Raw genomic sequence first — 19,465 nt, 5'->3', positions numbered from 1 at the left:
ATGGTTTCTATAGTATGTTCCTCAGTTACTGGCCATTTGTAAATGCTTATAAAGTATAGGCAGTGCCCACTTTATATCAACCCATGCAAAACACTTTACTAATGGTAAGTAAATGGTTTCTATAGTATGTTCCTCAGTTACTGGCCATTTGTAAATGCTTATTAAGTATAGACTTGTGAATTGGATGATGGCTTATGCATGACAAAGGTTATTCATGATGACCCATAAATGGTGAGCAGACCATCAGCACATACCTTTTAAAGGATATTATGAATCATTACTAATTCATTGAAACCTTCTTGCTTACTCATTTGTAAATTATTTACAAAATGTGAGCAGACCATTATTATATACCTTATTAATGATCTTATAAATAATTAGAAAAAGGTTTGAAAAATGTCCATACAAACATGACTACTTGTTTACAAATAGCTAACTAATGTCCTTATAAATGGTCTTTTAGATCGTTAGAAAATCATTTGAAACTTGTTCATAAATACATCTATACTCATTTAAAAATAGCTTACTAATGTCCTTATCTATATTATAGATCATTTGAAACATGTTTGTAAATACATTAATACTCATTTAATAATCGCTAACTAATGTCCTTATAAAAACCTCTTATAGATCATTAGAAAACAGGTTCATAAATGCATTACTACTCGTTTACAAATACATTACTAAGGTTTGTAAATGTTGGGATAACGATTTGTAAATGATAAACAAACTATGAACAAATGCTTCATAAATGGTTTATTATGGAGGGTTATTATAAAGTGTTTCCCAAAATAGTTATAATTGTTGATCAAAATCTTATTCCCTTCTGCTCATAATACAACAAGTAAACAACTCAGAGGTTGACACTGTCAGGTCCATTCTCCATCCATAGTGTCCAAATGAGCATAAAATATCCATGGTATGTAAAAACTACACGGACAACAAAATAGATGTTAATCGTATTCCCTTCTGCTCATAATAAAACAAGTAAACAACTCAAAAGTTAAAACTTTCCCCTTTAAGAATTATATACTTATAATGATATACTTTATTTCTCTTTGTTATATACTTTGTCATATAGCCTATTTAATTTTTTTTACTGTTTTGTGCTGATCCTGCACTTTTACATATTTCTTTTACTTTTGAGAAGGTCTATGTAAATTGTATATTGTAAATATTTGTAACTAAAAATTCCAAATTCCCTTGAATTGTGTTCCTATCTGTTACAGGGGCTGAGAAATCAGTAATGTAGTAGGCGTTGACACAATTGCTGAATTTCTAGAAAAACTTCAGGTTTTAGGGGAGGTTTCTGAAATCGCCCATAGGTTTTACAGGCATTTTTTACAGAAGTTTTAGGCCTAAATGGGTTAATGCTGGTTACAATTTTAACCTTATTGTATTACATTGATCTTCCATAACAGCATTGTACTATAGCAGGTACTATAGTATGCTAAAAATCACACTAAAATCCATCAATTTGCTTTTATTCAAAAAACCTCAACAAGAAAGAACTCACCCTAGTGGCCACACAATACAAGAATAAAATACTGAAGGGCATATGAGTAAAGAGCTAAACATTGACGTAAGAGAATCTATGAACCAACCAAAACAATGTATTTTTATAGAATATTTATTACTTCAGTAGACTGAAAAATGATTGGGGCAATTAATCAGCATTTTATTTCAACATAGCCAATACTAAAACAAATGCTTTTCCATGTACGATACCTTCAGTCCATCTCAAACACTAATAAAATCAATACTGCTCTGTTACTTGATTTTATCTTTAAACATTTTTCTTTTTTTTTAGCAGAGGCACATTTGCACATGCATAATAATATGCACACAAGAGTACACAAATGAAAGGTAAAAAGGATAGGACAAAATGACAGACAAATAAAAAAAATAACTACAAAATGGCTTCACAGTACAGAATGACAGAAGAAACACTTAACAGATACAGTACTGCTAAAAGTCAATTTACTCAGACATCAGCTGGTGCAATATTTTAAAACTGGAAGAGAAAAGCTATACATTTGCCGCCCGAACCTTGTGAGGGAAGAGACGAAAACAGACTATTTACATTTCTTTTAAACTGGTTAAGTTCAACAACGCAGTCAGCATACATGACATTTAAAAATGAACCACGAGTCATGGAGGGCCTGGATGAGTGTGTGTGTGTGTCTATGTGCGTCTTTGCATGTGTGGCAAAAGCATACGACGTATAAGACTGCAAAATACAGCTGAAGCAGATGCATGGCTCCATCAAGTCCAAAGTCCACAGAAACATGGATGTGTCCCTCTCTCTGCCAGACCCACATGCTGAACCTGCTCTTGGGCCTCATCTGCGATTCCGGGGTGCTTTCCGTCTCACCTGGAAGCACACAGATAGGGGCTGCTCATAGTGTCCTCTAAGTAGACATTTGAGATTTGAGAAAGTATGGGTCTTCAGCTCAGGAGTCTTACTTTAGGAGAGCTGTGTTGGTTCTCCTCCTCTTGCTCCTCCTCCTCCTCTACATTTTCCTGGGACGTCTCCATGTCCTCGTCTGATTCGTTCCCTCTGGAGCGGACCCCACTATCACAGGGAATCACATAGACATTCACAAACCACAAAACGCAAACAGTAATTTCATTCAAGTGTATTTGTGGGAATGGTCTTCTAAGGGAGGCAAGCTCAAGGGTATGGATTATGGGGAGTTTCTGTGTACATACACAGTTTTCTTGGCGGCTTGTTGGTTTTTGGGCGGCCGACCTCGTCTCTTCTGTGGAGTAGACTCGACAGACTCTTCTGTGGTCTCTGCGGCTTCAGCTCTAAGACAATCACTAGGGTGAGCTCAGGTAGAGGACACGCAAGCACTTACACACAAACATTACATCATGACCACAGACACCATGTACACCAGTCTCTCTTTGTCCTGAGGACCAGTCATGTCAGACCTGCACGCCCCAACCAACCCACACAGTAAGGATGGATAGACAGATATATAGATACAATATTATAATTATTATTATTATTATTATAATAATATGGCCACACAGCAGGCTTTAAGCTAGGATTTTTTAAGGGGGGGTCCATGTTGTGGCTGCGTGGCGCGTGCGCTGTATATTTTATTTTTACGTTGGTCATCTGGGTATTGACGAGTACAATCAAACATGACACATTTACAATACCTAAATACTTCAATACTTTGAAAACACACAAGATCCTTCCTAATTCAGGACAAATTTCTAGGCAAAATATATATATATATATATATATATATATACAGCCGCGGAAAAAATTAAGAGACCACTTCAAAATTATCAGTTTCTCTGGTTTTACTTTTTATTGGTATGTGTTAAAGTAAAATGTACATTTTAGTTTTATTCTATAACCTACTGGCAACATTCCTACCAAATTTCAAATAAAAATATTGTCATTTAGATCATTTATTTGCAGAAAAATGACAATTGGTCAAAATAGCAAAAATGATGCAGTGTCTTCAGATCTCGAATAATGCAAAGAAAACAAGCTCATATTCATTTTTAAACTACACAATACTAATGCTTACACTTAGGAAGAGTTCAGAAATCAATATTTGGTGGAATAACCTTGATTTAAAATCACAACTTTCATGTGTCTTGGCATGCTCTCCACCAGTCTTTCACATTGCCGTTGGGTGACTTTGTGCTTCTCCTGGCGCAAGAATTCAAGCAGCTCGGCTTCTTTTCATGGCTTGTGACCATCCATCTTCCTCTTGATCACATTTCATAGGTTTTTTATGGGATTCAGGTCTCGAAATTGGGCTGGCCATGACAGGGTCCTGATCTGGTGGTACTCCATCCACACCTTTACTGGCCTGGCTGTGTGGCATGGAGCATTGCCCTGCTGGAAAAAACACTTCTCAGAGTTGGGGAACATTGTCAGAGCAAAAGGAAGCAAGTTTTTCTTCCGGGACAACGTTGTACTTTGCCTGGCTGAGGTTTGTAAAAGACCATAAGGATTGAAAAAGCGGACTGGAGGTTCTTCTAAGTTCGTCTTCTCTGATGAGTCCGATTTCACAGTAGGTGCAAGACTCTCTGGTTTGTAGGCCTCTCCAGGTCTCCGTCTAACCATCAGACGACCATGTGTTAGGCAAAGCTGAAAATTGGACTCATCAGAGAAGACGAACTAGAAGACCCTCCAGTCCGCTTTTTTCAATCCTTATGGTCTTTTACAAACCTCAGCCAGGCAAAGTACAAGGTTGTCCCAGAAGAAAAACTTGCTTCCTTTAGCTCTGACAATGTTCCCCAACTCTGAGAAATGTTTTTTCCAGCAGGGCAATGCTCCATGCCACACAGCCAGGCCAGTAAAGGGGTGGATGGAGTACCACCAGATCAGGACCCTGTCATGGCCAGCCCAATTTCGAGACCTAAATCCCATAAAAAACCTATGAAATGTGATCAAGAGGAAGATGGATGGTCACAAGCCATGAAAAGAAGCCGAGCTGCTTGAATTCTTGCGCCAGGAGTAGCACAAAGTCACCCAACGGCAATGTGAAAGACTGGTGGAGAGCATGCAAAGACACATGAAAGTTGTGATTTTAAATCAAGGTTATTCCACCAAATATTGATTTCTGAACTCTTCCTAAGTGTAAGCATTAATATTGTGTAGTTTAAAAATGAATATGAGCTTGTTTTCTTTGCATTATTCGAGATCTGAAGACACTGCATCTTTTTTACTATTTTGACCAATTGTCATTTTTCTGCAAATAAATGATCTAAATGACAATATTTTTATTTGAAATTTGGTAGGAATGTTGCCAGTAGGTTATAGAATAAAACTAAAATGTACATTTTACTTTAACACATACCAATAAATAGTAAAACCAGAGAAACTGATAATTTTGAAGTGGTCTCTTAATTTTTTCCGCGGCTGTATATATATATATATATAAGGTTTACTTTCTTAAAAATAAATTAAATAAAATGTGGGTGAGGGTTAGTAGATGGGTAGAGCTGTATGCTGCAGATTGTTCAATTGATTTGAATGGGTCACTCCAATTATTAAAACATTAAAGATATACCATATTAAAGATATAAACATATACAAGAACATTATTAAAGAGGCCCTGCGATGTGCATGTTTTGAGTCTAAACGCCAGCTTAATTTCATAGTTCTTTTTAGGGATGGGGGGAAAAAAATCGATTCAGTTACAAATCGCGATTCTTTTGTGGAACGATTTTAAAATCGCCACGCTGCCTTCTGTAGCCTACTTTTAATTATTGTATTCAAGGCGGAAAAAAACTTTGCCGCTTGTAATCCTACATATTGCGCAATGCATTCTATTCTTGAGTTCCTTACTGCTAGAATCTCAGCTTCACACATAGTAGCTAGGTAGGAATACAAAAGCTAACATGTTGGACAGCAAACAGGTCACACGTTAGTCCCGAAATTCATGCTGCACCTCAACAGTTTAAATCGCACGTCTGGAAGAACGTTGGCTTTCCTAATTTACGAAGAAAAAATGAGTTAGACATGAGCAATGCTGTCTGCAAACTATGCCACGGTAAGATAACGTAATGTGCTAATACGACCAACATACGTGCCTTTATCACTCTACACCATCCTGAGTTCAAAACAACAGACAAAACGGAGAAAGCCAGGCCAAAGGAGGAAACAAACGCTGGATACATGTTTCAGTAAGCTCCCCAGCAGTTCAGAACAAGCTAATCGCATCACAGAATCAATCTCCTTTTTATATGCAAAGACCTTCGTCCATATAGTGTGGTCAAAAATACAGGTTTTCGTAACATGATTTACACATTAGATAGGGTGACCAGACGTCCTCTTTCACCCCGACATGTCCTCTTTTTGAAACCTAAAAAATGCGTCCGGCAGGGAACCCAAAAACATCCGGGATTTTGCCTCGTCGGATATTTGTGTTTCTCTGACGGTGGATGCCCACTGAACGACATCATGTCGCTCTCATTGGGATAGAATGGAACTTGTCGCCTGCTGTCGCCTGCTGAGGAAAAAGTCTTCTCTGCTGCCTGCTGAAAGTTGGGGATTTTTTTAACTCTATGCAAATGAAGGCGACTTGCTGCCTGCTGAGAGCCAATCAGTTCGGCGTGTGTGTGATTTGGAAGTCAACGTAGCTCATAGGGGCGGGAGCAGGCTTTTAGCCAGGCATGCGTCCGTGCGTCTTTTGGACGCACTGTTCTAAAATAATAAGAAATTGGACGCACTAGTTTAAGGCAGATGCCCTACAGACGCCTTACGTTTTTCATCCCGTTTTCAGTCATTCAAACTTTTTTAAACGTGTTCACAATAACTCTCAACATTGTTCAAACATTAATGAGCGTATTCTCGTTGTAACACGTAAAACAACAGTCTGATACCGCTATCGGGGGTGGCGAACTTGCGGCTCTATGCCGGCTGACGTGCGGCTTGGCTCCAGCTCGAGTGCTCACTGACTTTTCATATTGTAAAATAAACATCTAAAATGCATATTTTGCATGCAAGAAATACAGACAAAAAGCTGTCCGATTTGAATGGGGTATTTATTCATGTATATTTTGTCATCACGCGATCTTGAGAGATGTCTTCAAGTAACGTTAATGTTCCAAACATGAAACATTCTAATGTGTGCACCCAGTCAGAGAGTTACTAGCCAGACTAGCAGTAGCTACTGAAATAATGCCATGGATCCAGCAAAGCGTAAAGCTAAACGAAAATATGAAGATGAACACCGGACCTGAATGGGAGTAATTATTTTCGGAGCGAAATGGAACCCCCCTCTGCTTAATATGCCAGACGTCACTGTCGCATTTTAAAGCCTCAAACTTGAAGCGCATTCTCTCCACACACAATGCTAACATAGCCCAGGAGTTCCTAAAGGCACAAAGCTGGGCAGGTGTATACTTTCAATTGAAACGTCAGTCAGAGAAACAGACTCAGCTTTTTTCAAAATGTAGTACTCTGAAACGGTCACGTTGGCATCGTATCATTTGTCATGGAATATTGCTTGAGCAAAAAAAAAGTCATATAGTGAGGGAGAGTTTGAAAATTGAACAGAGGATATCTGACAATAACTATAATGAGCACCTATCTCAGCAGATGTCTTCAATGTTTATTTTTGTGCCATATTTTAAATCTACATTTGTTGATTTCTCTTCCTCAAACCCACTAGAGGACACTATTTAAAAGGTTATTTACAAAAAAAAGAGACAACTGCTGTGATAAGGCTCTTCTCCAGGCACAGTCTGTTTCTCTGCTTTGTTTTGATCACAGTCATTGCAGAGTAGGGATGGGTATCGTTTGGGTTTTTTCCGATACCGGTACATAACCGATACTTTTAAAACGATACCGGTGCCTAAACGGTGCCAGAACCGATACTTTTTTTTTTTTTTAATTAAAGACATTAGGCTTATTTATTGCCAAGGCAAATAGTTTTCTTCAAATTTAACAATATATTAACTGTTTAAGGTATACTATAAATACAAATAAATACAAAACACTTGGCTTCAAACCTTTTAACTTCAAACTATGAACAATATATTAACTTATAACAACTGTTTACAGTATACTTAAATAAATATAAATAAATACATAACAAACTCTGTACACACACTTCACACTTCAGTAATACTTTTGCAGAAATATGAGCATGTTTGCCTTCAGAGTAAAACAAATATTAATTAGTTTGCATTTATTTAAACCCACTGGTTTCGTGAATGTGTACTGCCCCTTTAAAAGTTAAGCTTCAGGGCCTCTTGACTTCTCTCCCCCATTTACACGCAATTTTGTTGTTGCATATGCTGCACGTCGCGTTGTTTGAATCTTTTTGTGCGAAATACAGCCACACTTTTGATCGTTTACCTTTCGACATTTTCTCCGTCATATTGATGGCTAGCTCTGTTTGTGCTTGCTCTGTGCAAGGCTGCCTGCTCTTCGCTGTCAGACTGTTGCAATGTTATTGTAGCGTCCAAGTTAGTGCTCTCTTAAGAACTCACATTGAGAAGGAATATCTTTGGATGAGACGGTAGCTCTCCGTTAAATAAAGCGTATCCAACTTCTGCTTAGAACAACCACACTTATCTTGAAACCGAAACCACACGCAAGTCAACCCATTACCATGGCAACTCCTCAACACAAATCCCGTTTCCACTAGTCCCATACGGAATGCAGCGTGAGCGACACAGGCGAGAGTCTATATTGGGAGATGGAGCAGTTTTATGTGTGCCCCACGAAATCTGTTATCAACACAAAAAAGTATACAGATCGTACTCAGAAAGATCTACGCCACTAACGTTACTTCTCGTTAGCTATCGCTAGTTTTGTTAAATTATAAAAAAATTTATAAAAAAAAAAAAAATCAAAAAAAATAATCTGCTCAGGCACCGAAAGGAAGCACCGAAATCTGCGTTGCATTTCGGTCCGGGTAGGTATCGGTTGTATGGAACCGGTGCCGTATTGGTACCGGTTCTCGGTACCCAACCCTATTGCAGAGAAGGAGTCCTCACATAAATATGTGGGGGCAAAGGGTAGTAGCTGCTCCTAAGCTTTCTCTCCCAGTTCAGGGTGCTCCTGCTTCACACATATCCAAAACAAAATCTCAGCAGATGTCTTCAATATGTTTATGCCATATAATAAATCTAAATGTGTTAATAGAGGACACTATTTAAAAGGGTATTTTCAAAAAAAATCTTATGGGGGAGCATGCCCCAGACCCCCCTACTTTTGCTGGGTCACTGGGGCTTCGCCGCGTTAGGTTGAATTACAAAATGGACCCCCCTGAAAAAAATTATAGCTAAAAGCCTGGGCGGGAGCAATCGAAAATATCGAAACAAGATGGCGGAGTCTCGGGACTCAGTTACCGGGACATATTTGATGTGAATAAAGGTTATCTACACGACTTTTAAATGTCTAATCTACTCGGTTTGTTGTTTATATGCTACACGAATGCTATGAGGTCAAACAGAATATTGTAGGTCTTAAATTAAGCTCTCAACTATTAGTTAGCTTGCCGCTGATACTTTCACCGAAAAACCATTGAAAACACATTGTAGCTAGCTAATAAATTACCTACAACGTTTTTGTGATTGAACTCTGAACTATTACTGTTAGCTTGCCGCGGAAACTTTAACCGAAAACCCATTGTAGCACATAGTGGCTAGCTAGCTTGCTGCTAATAAGTTTCATATACTTGAACATTGATACAGCCAAAATGAGTTTTCTGACCACGCCCCCCAGGCGACTTGTCGCATAGCGATTAAACGCAAGACATATGTACCGTGGGCACCCAGCGTGAGTCTTTCACAAACCAGTTGTTACTAGTGATGGGAATTTCGATTCACTTAGAAGATTCATAGTCCTTTGAGTGTATCACTTAAAAGACCCAAATCTTTTGAGTCCTTTGAATCTGAATCAGTAGAAATTTTGTCGCTGAATGAGCCCAGCAGCCCACTCCCTAGTGCCTAATGCGCACGCTCACAGCAAACCACTGTAATGCAGTTTTGAGGATATCCAGGGGAAATACGCAAGCACACACACACACACACACACACACACCATAGTAAGCCTATATAGGGTATATAGGCTTACTGTGTGTGTGTGTGTGTGTGTGTGTGTGTGTGTTGTTGAACAAATTGTAACATGATAGGCTTGGCTGGTTAGGCAGCTTATCAGAATTAATTTCGGAAATTGTGAATAGATACTTATTTTTTATTCTTACTTAATTTAATAATTTAATTGTCATGTTTACAATAAACAAATTTCAAGAAAATTGGTTCAGACGAGTTACAGTCGATTTTGACTGAAAGAAGTCATCAAATGATTTAAGTCAGCTTATCTACCTTACCTTTCGTTAAACACGGCCTGAAAGTGGCGTTAATGCTGTTACAAACGTAGAAAATGAATCTGACGATGGGCCTGTTTGCTGTATCAATCAATTGAGGTTGGGTGAAAGACTTACTCAAAGGATTCAGGTGAAATGGGTCGGACTCGTAGGCTATCCGGTTGGGTGAATGACTAACTCAAAGGATTCAGGTGAAATAGGTCGGACTCTTATCCATCTGGGTGAAAGACTAACTCAAATGACTCAGGTGAAATGGGTCGGACTCGTATCCGGTTGAGTGAAAGACTAACTCAAAGGACTCATATTGAATGGGTCGGACATATTTGAATATTAAAAAGGATGCAAACATCGGAGATGTCGCCAACGTAACTATCAGTCTCAGATAGCAGTCACGTTGGCGACATCTCCGATGTTTGCATCCTTTTTAATTTCACCTGAGTCCTTTGAGTTAGTCTTTCACCCAGCCGGATACGAGTCTGACCCATTTCACCTGAATCATTTCAGTTAGTCTTTCACTCAACCGGATACGAATCCGACCCATTTCCCCTGGGTCTTTTGAGTTAGTCTTTCACCCAGCCGGATACGAGTCCGACCCATTTTACCTGAATCCTTTGAGTTAGTCTTTCACTCAACCGGATACGAATCCGACCCATGAATTCACTCAGTCTATGGATCTGGATCTGTGTACAGCTCTGTCTACAGGAAGCTCTTATTCAACCACGCAGCTGGCAGCTCCGGGTCCGTATATCAATAGCTATGCTTAATCTAAGTTAGCCTACTATGCAGATGAAAAACGGATGTGTTAATGTTGTTATAGACCTACAGTTTGATGACATTCGTGCATTGTTTTAATAATGTCGTCAGTAGCAGCCAGAACCTAAAGATTCGGGTTAATTGAGACCACGGACTCGTGACTCATGGGTGAATGTAAGGATTCGGATCTTTGAATCCGATTGACTCAGATTCAACCACCACTAGTTGTTATGAGACAAAACTAAATTTGTATGTAGCATCACCCTAATACTCAGCATAGGGCTGGGCGATATGACGATATATATCGTGAGGACGATAGAAACGTGTCTATCGTGACCTTTCTCCTCTATCTTTTCTATCGTGATAAACTTTTTTTTTTCATTATTACAGCAAATATACATTTTAATATAATTTCACATTCTAATATAACATTTAGCTTTTCTTATTATGCAAACTCTAAGTTTATATAACTGAAAAAAAAAAGAATATTAAGATCATTTTTAGAGAACGTGGTTTTGCGACATGACACCGCTTTACATTACGCTGCTTTGCATCATACGTTTGCGACATGATTGACGGTGAGAGCCCGCGAAATTTAATTCTGGTTTTAAAAAAAATGAATGATGGACGCGCTGCAGGAAGGTGTAACTGTTACCACAGCCGCTGTTATACAATTGGGCATCGACACCCATTGCTAATGACAGCGTCATTACTTTATCGCAGCAGTGAAAATCAAGACATTACAGACGTGCAAATGCTGGGGTGGCCCATTCAAATCAACTGAACTTTTTTGAACATTTTGAAGAGCCGTATAATACGAGTATAATACAAGTGTAGCCATTTATTAGCAGATTCTGTTCCATTTTTCTCAATGATGTACAAATAGTAGTAGTTTAAAATGCACTATTTCGTTAGCTTAGATTTCTTTTCAGTATTTCAAAAGTGAAGGAGCTGTGGGAGCACAAGAACAGTGAGCATCTAGCAGCGATTATCATAGACATATAGCATACATGTGTATATGTCTATGGCGTTTATAGCTTAACTATCTAGATTCTAAGTAGCATGGAGGTTTTTTTTTGGTACTCCACGTAGATCATAAACCCTTGAAGATAAAAATGAAATTGGTTGGGAAATGTAAACGCTAATATGCTTTTTATCCAGATAAAACGCAGCTCCATCGTTTACTTGCGTTTGTTTACAGGACCGTCTTCACTGTTGCACCAACGGGCTGAAGCGGTCAATGGGGCGTATGTGTAATGGCCAACTTCTTAATTTTCTTATTTTTATACGTGGCCATATAAGAAAATGTTTCTCATCATTATTGCTATAGCATATGAACAAACATTGAAAAGAAAGTTTTTTAACACTTGATTTATCTTCTGAAAGTACATTAAAGAACCACTAAAAGCCACAAGCACTGGACTAAATGTCATGCACTTTGTTTTAATCTTACTATTTAAAGATTCAATGGAAACGTTCAGTACAATCTGCGTAATTGTGGTACAGGTCGTGATGGATCACACTTTTAAGTACACCCCTATCCAGTAGAGCAAGAGGGCATATCGTGATATATATCGCTATCGTGATATAAAATAATCCATATCGTGATATATGTTTTTTTCCATATCGCCCAGCCCTAACTCAGCATACGACCGAAAGCAGTCCTAGGTTAGATTGTCGCCAACCCACACTCCTGGACTTCTCTAGGAAAATAACTAAACCAACTCTGTAGCAGTTAGGGCTACCGGTAGTTGACGACGGTGGGCTGACTGAGGTGATTCGAATTGCTTACCCCTCGAGGGGCACCATTGTGTCTCGCATACATTCCTTGTATGACGGCGAGAGAGCATGAAAAAAATACAATTAAGCTAAAGTGTCTAAAATACACGCTGTCTGAAGTGATCACTCGTTAAATTATAAGATGTAGTCTTGAGAAGAAAAGCTAACTTTTAATCGCGATAAATCTAGATTAATGAATTTCAAATTGTTTTAAAATCTATTGACAGCCCTTATTTTAGGAAAACTTAATCTGTCAGTTTGTGTGCAGTTGACAGGGGCTATACAATAAAAGGGCACATTTGTATTTATTTTCTCTATTGGCTGCCCTGCAGTCATTAAGTTAATGTTAAGATTTAGGAATTCAAACTTGGAAAGCTCTAACTGAATTTGACTGTGTTGTAATTGAATGTTTGATTTATGTGTTTTCCATGGTCCAGTTTAAAAAAAATAATAACCAAAAGAAATCGCAAGAAATCATAATATTGAATCACTTGCAGAAATCGCAATAGCCACAGAATCGCGATACATATCAAATCGCCACCTAAGTATCGCGATAGTATCGTATCGGGAGGTCCCTGCCGATTCCCGTCCCTAGTTCTTTTACTGTAGCCTACTTGTTTTGTTTCCTCCCTTTTTCCAAGAAATAAATGTGAAATAAAAGGATTATAACATGCTGTAACTACTCTGTTCAATCTTCTAAATGTCGCAACTCAGGCATTTTTTCAGTCCCTAACAATCTATTTGAGGGAGCGAGGTTTCATGGTAAATTGCACAGTAATACTACTTGCCCTCTAGATGTCACTCTAGTACACAAAGTCACCACCAACCACCACCAGTTCTAATGCACTGTTCTTACAAAAAAAAAATCATAACTTAAATATAATATAAACATGAAACAAAATATGTGAATTCCAAATTCAAATCTTGATATCCCTATGTTTAACATACCCACTTATGTATCTCTCTTCACAGTGGCTAGTCCCAGTGTTCATTGTACAATAGGTTTACTGATTTAATTCAACGCTTCCTAATCATTCATTTTTCATTCAAATATTGCACAGCTCTCTAGGAATTTAGTCACGTGGCCTAGCACTTCAAAAAGAAAATATTCTGAAACTGATCAATATTACAAATACCGAATTAAAGAGAGATTTCTGTACTGACCCGTTTTAGAATGATATGATTTAAGAATATAAGTGTTTTGTGACCAACCTTGTTCCCGCCCTGCGGCCTCCTCTGCCTCTTCCTGCTTTGGGCTTCACCTCGATGTTTTCACTGCCTGCCTCTTCACCATCCTCCTCTTCCTCCTGTTCCTCTTCTGCCTCTTCCTCAGGTGGTGGGGCTGCTTTCTTGCGCCCCCTTCTACCCTTGGCAGGTGTCTCCTCTTTAAGGGCGGCGGATTTGGGCGGCCGCCCCCTGCGCCCCCTCTTGGGCGGGCTGTTTTGCTCATCCTCCATCTCCATGGTAGTGTCAGCCAGGCTGCTGTCCTCTGCCCAGGACACTTCCGCTTCCTCGCTGACAGGCGGGGCCTTCTTCCGGCCTCGCTTGGGCTTGGAGTCTTGAGGCTTGTCGTCTGGGGTGGTGGTGATCCCCCGTTTGCGCCCTCTGGGTTTTTCACTTTCGGACAGACTCTTCATGGTGATGTCCTCGTTCTCACTGTGGTCCACGTCTGTGGTGTCCAGTCTGGGGACATTCACAGAGATTTGAATTTGTCCACATTGTGACATTGTTTATTTGTTTTATTTGTCACTTATGGATATTTGTGTTCATTCAATCATGATGACTTTCTGTAAAAAATATCTCTCACCAAAACCACAACAGATTTTGTTGCCTTATAGCACAGTATAAGTTGTCCATTTAGTCTTACCCAGTATTATATTAAGCGCACTCTCGCTGAAATACACACGCATCTAGAGAACTGCAGGGATAATTAATAAGCTATCCAAACCTGCTTGGTTGACAAGAGCTCAGAGAAGGCCATTTTACACAGTGAGGCTTGGCTTCAAGGTCCCTCTAATCACAAAGCTGTCAGCATAGGAGCACTACAGGGTTGCTTTTCTCATTTTCAGCAAAAGGTTTGGCTCATCTCCAGGACATGATTTTTATTTCACACTGTGCTCCTTCTAGTTTAGCAAATCAGGCAACAGCCACATTCTCTATGCAGTATTTAGACATCTTCACCTAGCCAGTTTTTTAAGGAATGTGTGTATTTTAAAGAGCTTGAATATTTCGGACCAAGCTCTTCCATCATAAAGGGGACGCAGTTGAATCACCACAGTTGAATCACCGTATTTGAACTGATGTTTGTGGCATGTTTGTAACAGACCTTCCTTTCCCACGGCCCGGGGAGCTGGGGTTTGAGTTACTGCTGGCATTGCTGTTGGTCTCCATGCGGGAGAGTTTGGTTTGGAGCTTCCCAGTGGCTGAGAGGGGTTTGTTGACTGCTCCCAGAACATTGGCAGCTTTGGGCTGTGATGATGAGGGGAACATAGTATTACGAATCATATTTTGTTTTGTTTGAAACATAAAAAAGGGAACGCACAAGAACTAGTGGAACATACCTTTCCAGGGGTGAAAAAGGACTTCATTTCAGGCGGTAGATAATTCTTTGTGTTACTGAAGTTCTGCAAAACAATAAAAGGCAAATAGTAAAAATGTGGAGGTCTTCCAGGGTTAGGGTTTGGCAGAATTGTCTAGACCGTTTAAGCTGTTAGGAGTGTCACCTTGTCAGGCTGTGTGAAATAGCGTGCAGGGAGGACAGGATCTTTGGGCGACTCCAGGCTGTATGTGGTACTTTTGGAGATGACAATGTTCATGGCCACATCACATACGGTATAGAGTTTCTGGGGGGAAATGGTTGAATTCCTATTACCATTATTGTTATACCTATTATTGAGTAATTGTATATTTGCTTACAATAGCAACACAACAGCATAAAAGAGGTAAATGCTTGAGGTCAGAGAGAGGCATACCTCATTGATCTTGGCATCATCTGGAGTCTGGCCATCTTTTGTCTGTTTGATATTCTCCACCATTTTTCTAATGAATGCATGGCTGTTGTTCTCATTTTTTGCCATGAGAATTTCCAAGACAAACCATAACGCTCTGTGAAAGAGCAGGTGAGCAAGAGAGGAGACAGACATAGAGAACAAATTATATTTTTCAAATAATTTTGCCGCAGTAGTGTGATTGCTCTGGGCTGATGAGCATCTGCAGACACACTCACTCTTTGATGTCCTTGAGCTGCTCGATGTCCTGCACTTTCACATAGTCTGGGTCATGGACCAGTAAGTGGATTGCATATGGAACCACGTACTCCGGCAAGAGAGATATCAGCTTCTCTGTGAATATATGAAACACATGAACAACCCCTACCAACATCCACAGACACGCATCATCTATGTATAAAAGACTTCTCTTTCTCAAAGTAGATGAAGAACATTACTCATGTATTAGTACAAGTAAACATGTCTTACCAGAGAAACAATAGTTACTCATGTTTTTGTACCAATGCCTTATAGGCTGAAACAGTAAGCTTATTTTGTAATAATAATAAAATTTAAAAAATGAAGAGTTAACATAAAACTCAAAAGAATCTCTTCGGCATGGATTAAAATATAACAAATACAAAAGTATTTGATCAAATAGAGGGACAATACAGCAAGAGGGGGTGGCTTCAGTCTGGGGGGAGTTGGAATGTCACAACGGGTCACTCGGTCACTGGCAGATGCCAAATGATCAGAATTTTTAAAACTATATGGTTTGTGAATGAACAACAGTTCATCATGCTAGCAAGTTTATGGTTATAAAAGTAAGTTACCCAAATGGCTGGTAACAATGGACAGATTTTTCTCAAGCTGTACTGTCAGATGGTTTAACGCGAGTGCTCATGTAACTGTTCACTTTTACACATCAGCTCTGGACTCTGGATAGATTTCGTGTTGTACAGATAGTCTATCACTAGACTATGTTATGTTATGGTAGTGTGGTATGGTGTCCTGTCCTAAGCATTTCAGTGCCCAGTCCGACTCTGTTGTTCTGTGTATCTGACAATAAAAGACTTGACTTGACTGAGCTCTGAAAGACTTGTAGGGAGGAACCGGCTGCAGATTTCAGGCAAGAAGATACCAACTTGTTTGAAATTAACCTCACAAAAAAAAGAAATGAAGGGTTCATATTTGATTAAATCTTATTTAAACGTTCGAATATTATAGGTAGAGTAGTGGCTTCCTATGGCCTTTGTGTTTACCTACACATATGTATGAAATGTTAGGAGAGCAACTTTTTAATTTAGAGTTAAAGGTTTAAGTAGCTCAATTTTTTCCGTAACTACGAAGGAAAGCTATGTGTGTTATTGAGTTCTTTAAGTGTGTGTGTAAGTTACAAATCCGGTTGAAGAGTGTTTCAAATTACTGTAATACAGCCAGTGCACTGGAAATTATTACCCCACAGGAAATGCATATAAAATAAACCTGAGTATATAGAAGCAAGTAGGCCACATAACAGTGAGTTCATTCAGAAACACCTCATGCTCCCTCCCAATCATTTTCTTGCATGCTTCAACAACCCTACTCAAACTATTGCTGAGTTTAAGACGGTATGTTTTAAACCGATTTCTTGCAGCTTGTAGAGTTAAAAGGGATAAATTGTCTCCCCATAGAGACAGATTATTGATTTATTAATCTGCAAATCCACAAAATCAGTATCGGCCTTAAAAATCTCGGTTGCGCTCAATAATGAACAGAAAGATCTGAATGAACCGAAAGGTACACCATTTCACCATCTTCTATCTATTTGTGCAGAAGTAAGCATTTCTCACCACTGACTGCAGCATGCTGCTTCAGGTATTCCCTCCGCAGGTTGATGTTTTTCACCAGGCACTGGCGAGCGTGAGCCCGCCGCTCCTTCACTGGGTCTTTGGCACACAGGGCAAACACGGCCAGGTACTCCAGAGGTAGCCGCAGCCGACACAGGCCTTTGTGCAGCTTCTGAGCAAATGCTTGGCGCACCTGGTAGCATTCATCCTGCAGGGGGAAGCAGAGAAGCAGATGAGCCCAAAAACAAACAGGCAACGAAAGCTAAAATTCTAGAAAAAACTCCAACTCTGAGCAGGAGCTGAGCATCCCAACTAGCCACAGGCTTGCCCTGGGAACCAAACATCAGTGGTAACTAACTGCTTGCACCCATGCTCATGAGAGGCCAAGAGAGGGGAGAAGGGTGATTTAGGATGATTACATTGATGACGAGCGCGCAGAGCTGGTACTGCTCCAGGGTGATGATCTCGTGGTAGCAGGGCTCCTGAGCCAGACGCAGCAGCGCACAGCCTGCAGCCAGTCGCATACGAGACATGTCAGGCTTCCTGTGGAAGAGCAACATGCGCACGCATGTGCACACACACATATTCATTTAGTAGAATGGTTTGATTATTTAATACAGATTGATGAACAGAAGGTCTGGGGTGAGACTAACCCTATCTTGCCCTGTTCAGTGAGGTCACCATCGCTATTGAGGATGGCTGTGAGCATTCTCAGAGTGGATGTGCCAGACTTGCTCTGATTGTTCTTCACACCCAGCAGCCAGCGCACCATCAGCTTAATACCCTGGATCTGGTAAGAGAGAGAGAGGGGGAGAGAGAGAGAGAGAGAGAGAAAGGGGGAGGGAGATGAAGAGACAGGCATAAAAAGCTGTTTATGCAATTCTGAGCTGACTGTGAGAATGACGTTTGCGGCTCCTACCTTGCCCAGCGTTTCAGGAGAAACCTCATCATCTGGCACCCACAGTTTTGTTGTTTTCTTGCCAGGACTCTGTTTAACACATTTAACACAACATACATTTCATCGTACCACTTAACACACAATGGGTGTTCTGCTAAATCAGTGAAATTAACCCAACAGCCCATTGTGAAAGCAAAACTATGGACAGCCATCAAACTGCATGGCATTAGGAAACATAACCAGAAAGAGTGTGAATGGCTCCTGACTCACCCGGTCATTCATGAGCAGGTCCTTAACGATAAAATTTGCAACCAAGGACTTGAGTGGCCCAGCAAACTGCTCTGGAGCCAGCATGGCCAGGTGGCCCAGCGTGGTGAGAGGAGTGATGAGCTGCTCAAAGTTCTCTGTGTCCACACTTTTGTGCAGAGGCTGCAAAATAAATAAAAAACAATCAGCAACACCTTCTGTGTGCTCAGTCAGAGCCAAACAAGCAGCTTATTTTTGGGGGGAATTATCACTTTTATTCCAATCCAACAGTATCTGTTCCACTTTAATATGGTTAAACCAGGGCCCTTTAAAGCAAGAAAGAAAATGTAAAAAAAGAAACGACCACCATCGGTCCCAGTCATCAAGCAAATTGCATGAGCAGGACCGTTTTCTTCAGTTTGTAAGAAGCTGCCTTCTTAGAAGCGCAATGTAGCCAGGATGAGCTAACAGGATGAGTCATCGCGAGGGGCTTATAGTGGAAGTCCAACGTGGCTGGTGTGTCAGAGCGACAAAGCTAGGTAGCAGTGCTAATCGCGGACTGCTTGCGAGCCAACTTCTGTGTAATGCATTTCATTCATATTTAATTCATATATAAAACACGACGTGGCTTTTATGAGGTTATTGATTAACTAACATAGGTGTCAGTCAAACTCATAAACAGAATACAAATTAAAATTTTAAACAACATTTGTTTAATTCAATATGTAAGCTTTTTGCAATTATATCATCAATTAATTAAATATTTGTTTTATTAAATTACATAATTGCCTCCTAACTTTGTGAGCATAGACTGCCTTATAGTGGGCAAGCCCCATCAGCCTATCAAACACCTGCTTTCTGCCAACAGTGGGTTAATTACCATCTACAGGACATCGTTTTTTGAGGAGCCTTTCATTTAGACAAGACACTGATTCTTGCATACACGGGTCTACTAATTACCATTTTAGATGGTTTTGCATCTAGAAACTCCACAACTACAGATTCTTAGGCGTGATTCACCACCATTTGATGTTGCATTGCGAGTGCACATGCAACTGAATGTACACAGGCGCCAATGAGCTGTATAACCATTTCTTCACATTGATCTATTACTTAATGATTTTTTTATTCATATTCAACTTCTATACTTATGTT

General features: G+C 39.8%; 1 protein-coding gene across 1 annotated transcript in view; it reads right to left on the bottom strand.

Annotated features, from left to right (window-relative positions):
- Positions 1-1,533: 1,533 nt before the first annotated feature.
- The window catches only part of pds5b (PDS5 cohesin associated factor B), a 49,775-nt gene continuing 31,843 nt past the window's right edge, over positions 1,534-19,465 (bottom strand). Inside the window, exons 21-34 of the mRNA XM_080844296.1 lie at positions 18,335-18,493; positions 18,086-18,154; positions 17,820-17,956; positions 17,586-17,709; positions 17,170-17,374; positions 15,577-15,691; positions 15,323-15,455; positions 15,074-15,193; positions 14,912-14,974; positions 14,677-14,819; positions 13,563-14,033; positions 2,713-2,811; positions 2,467-2,575; positions 1,534-2,374 (exon numbers count right to left, since the gene is read on the bottom strand). Coding sequence (XP_080700422.1) covers positions 2,342-2,374; positions 2,467-2,575; positions 2,713-2,811; positions 13,563-14,033; positions 14,677-14,819; positions 14,912-14,974; positions 15,074-15,193; positions 15,323-15,455; positions 15,577-15,691; positions 17,170-17,374; positions 17,586-17,709; positions 17,820-17,956; positions 18,086-18,154; positions 18,335-18,493 — 1,980 coding nt within the window. The 3' untranslated portion in view covers positions 1,534-2,341. The remainder of the gene's footprint in view (positions 2,375-2,466; positions 2,576-2,712; positions 2,812-13,562; positions 14,034-14,676; positions 14,820-14,911; positions 14,975-15,073; positions 15,194-15,322; positions 15,456-15,576; positions 15,692-17,169; positions 17,375-17,585; positions 17,710-17,819; positions 17,957-18,085; positions 18,155-18,334; positions 18,494-19,465) is intronic.

Source organism: Sprattus sprattus (assembly GCF_963457725.1).
Source record: "Sprattus sprattus genome assembly, chromosome: 9".
In the NCBI taxonomy this organism is placed as follows: Eukaryota; Metazoa; Chordata; class Actinopteri; order Clupeiformes; family Clupeidae; genus Sprattus; species Sprattus sprattus.
This window is presented reverse-complemented; position numbering and strand designations above follow the sequence as displayed.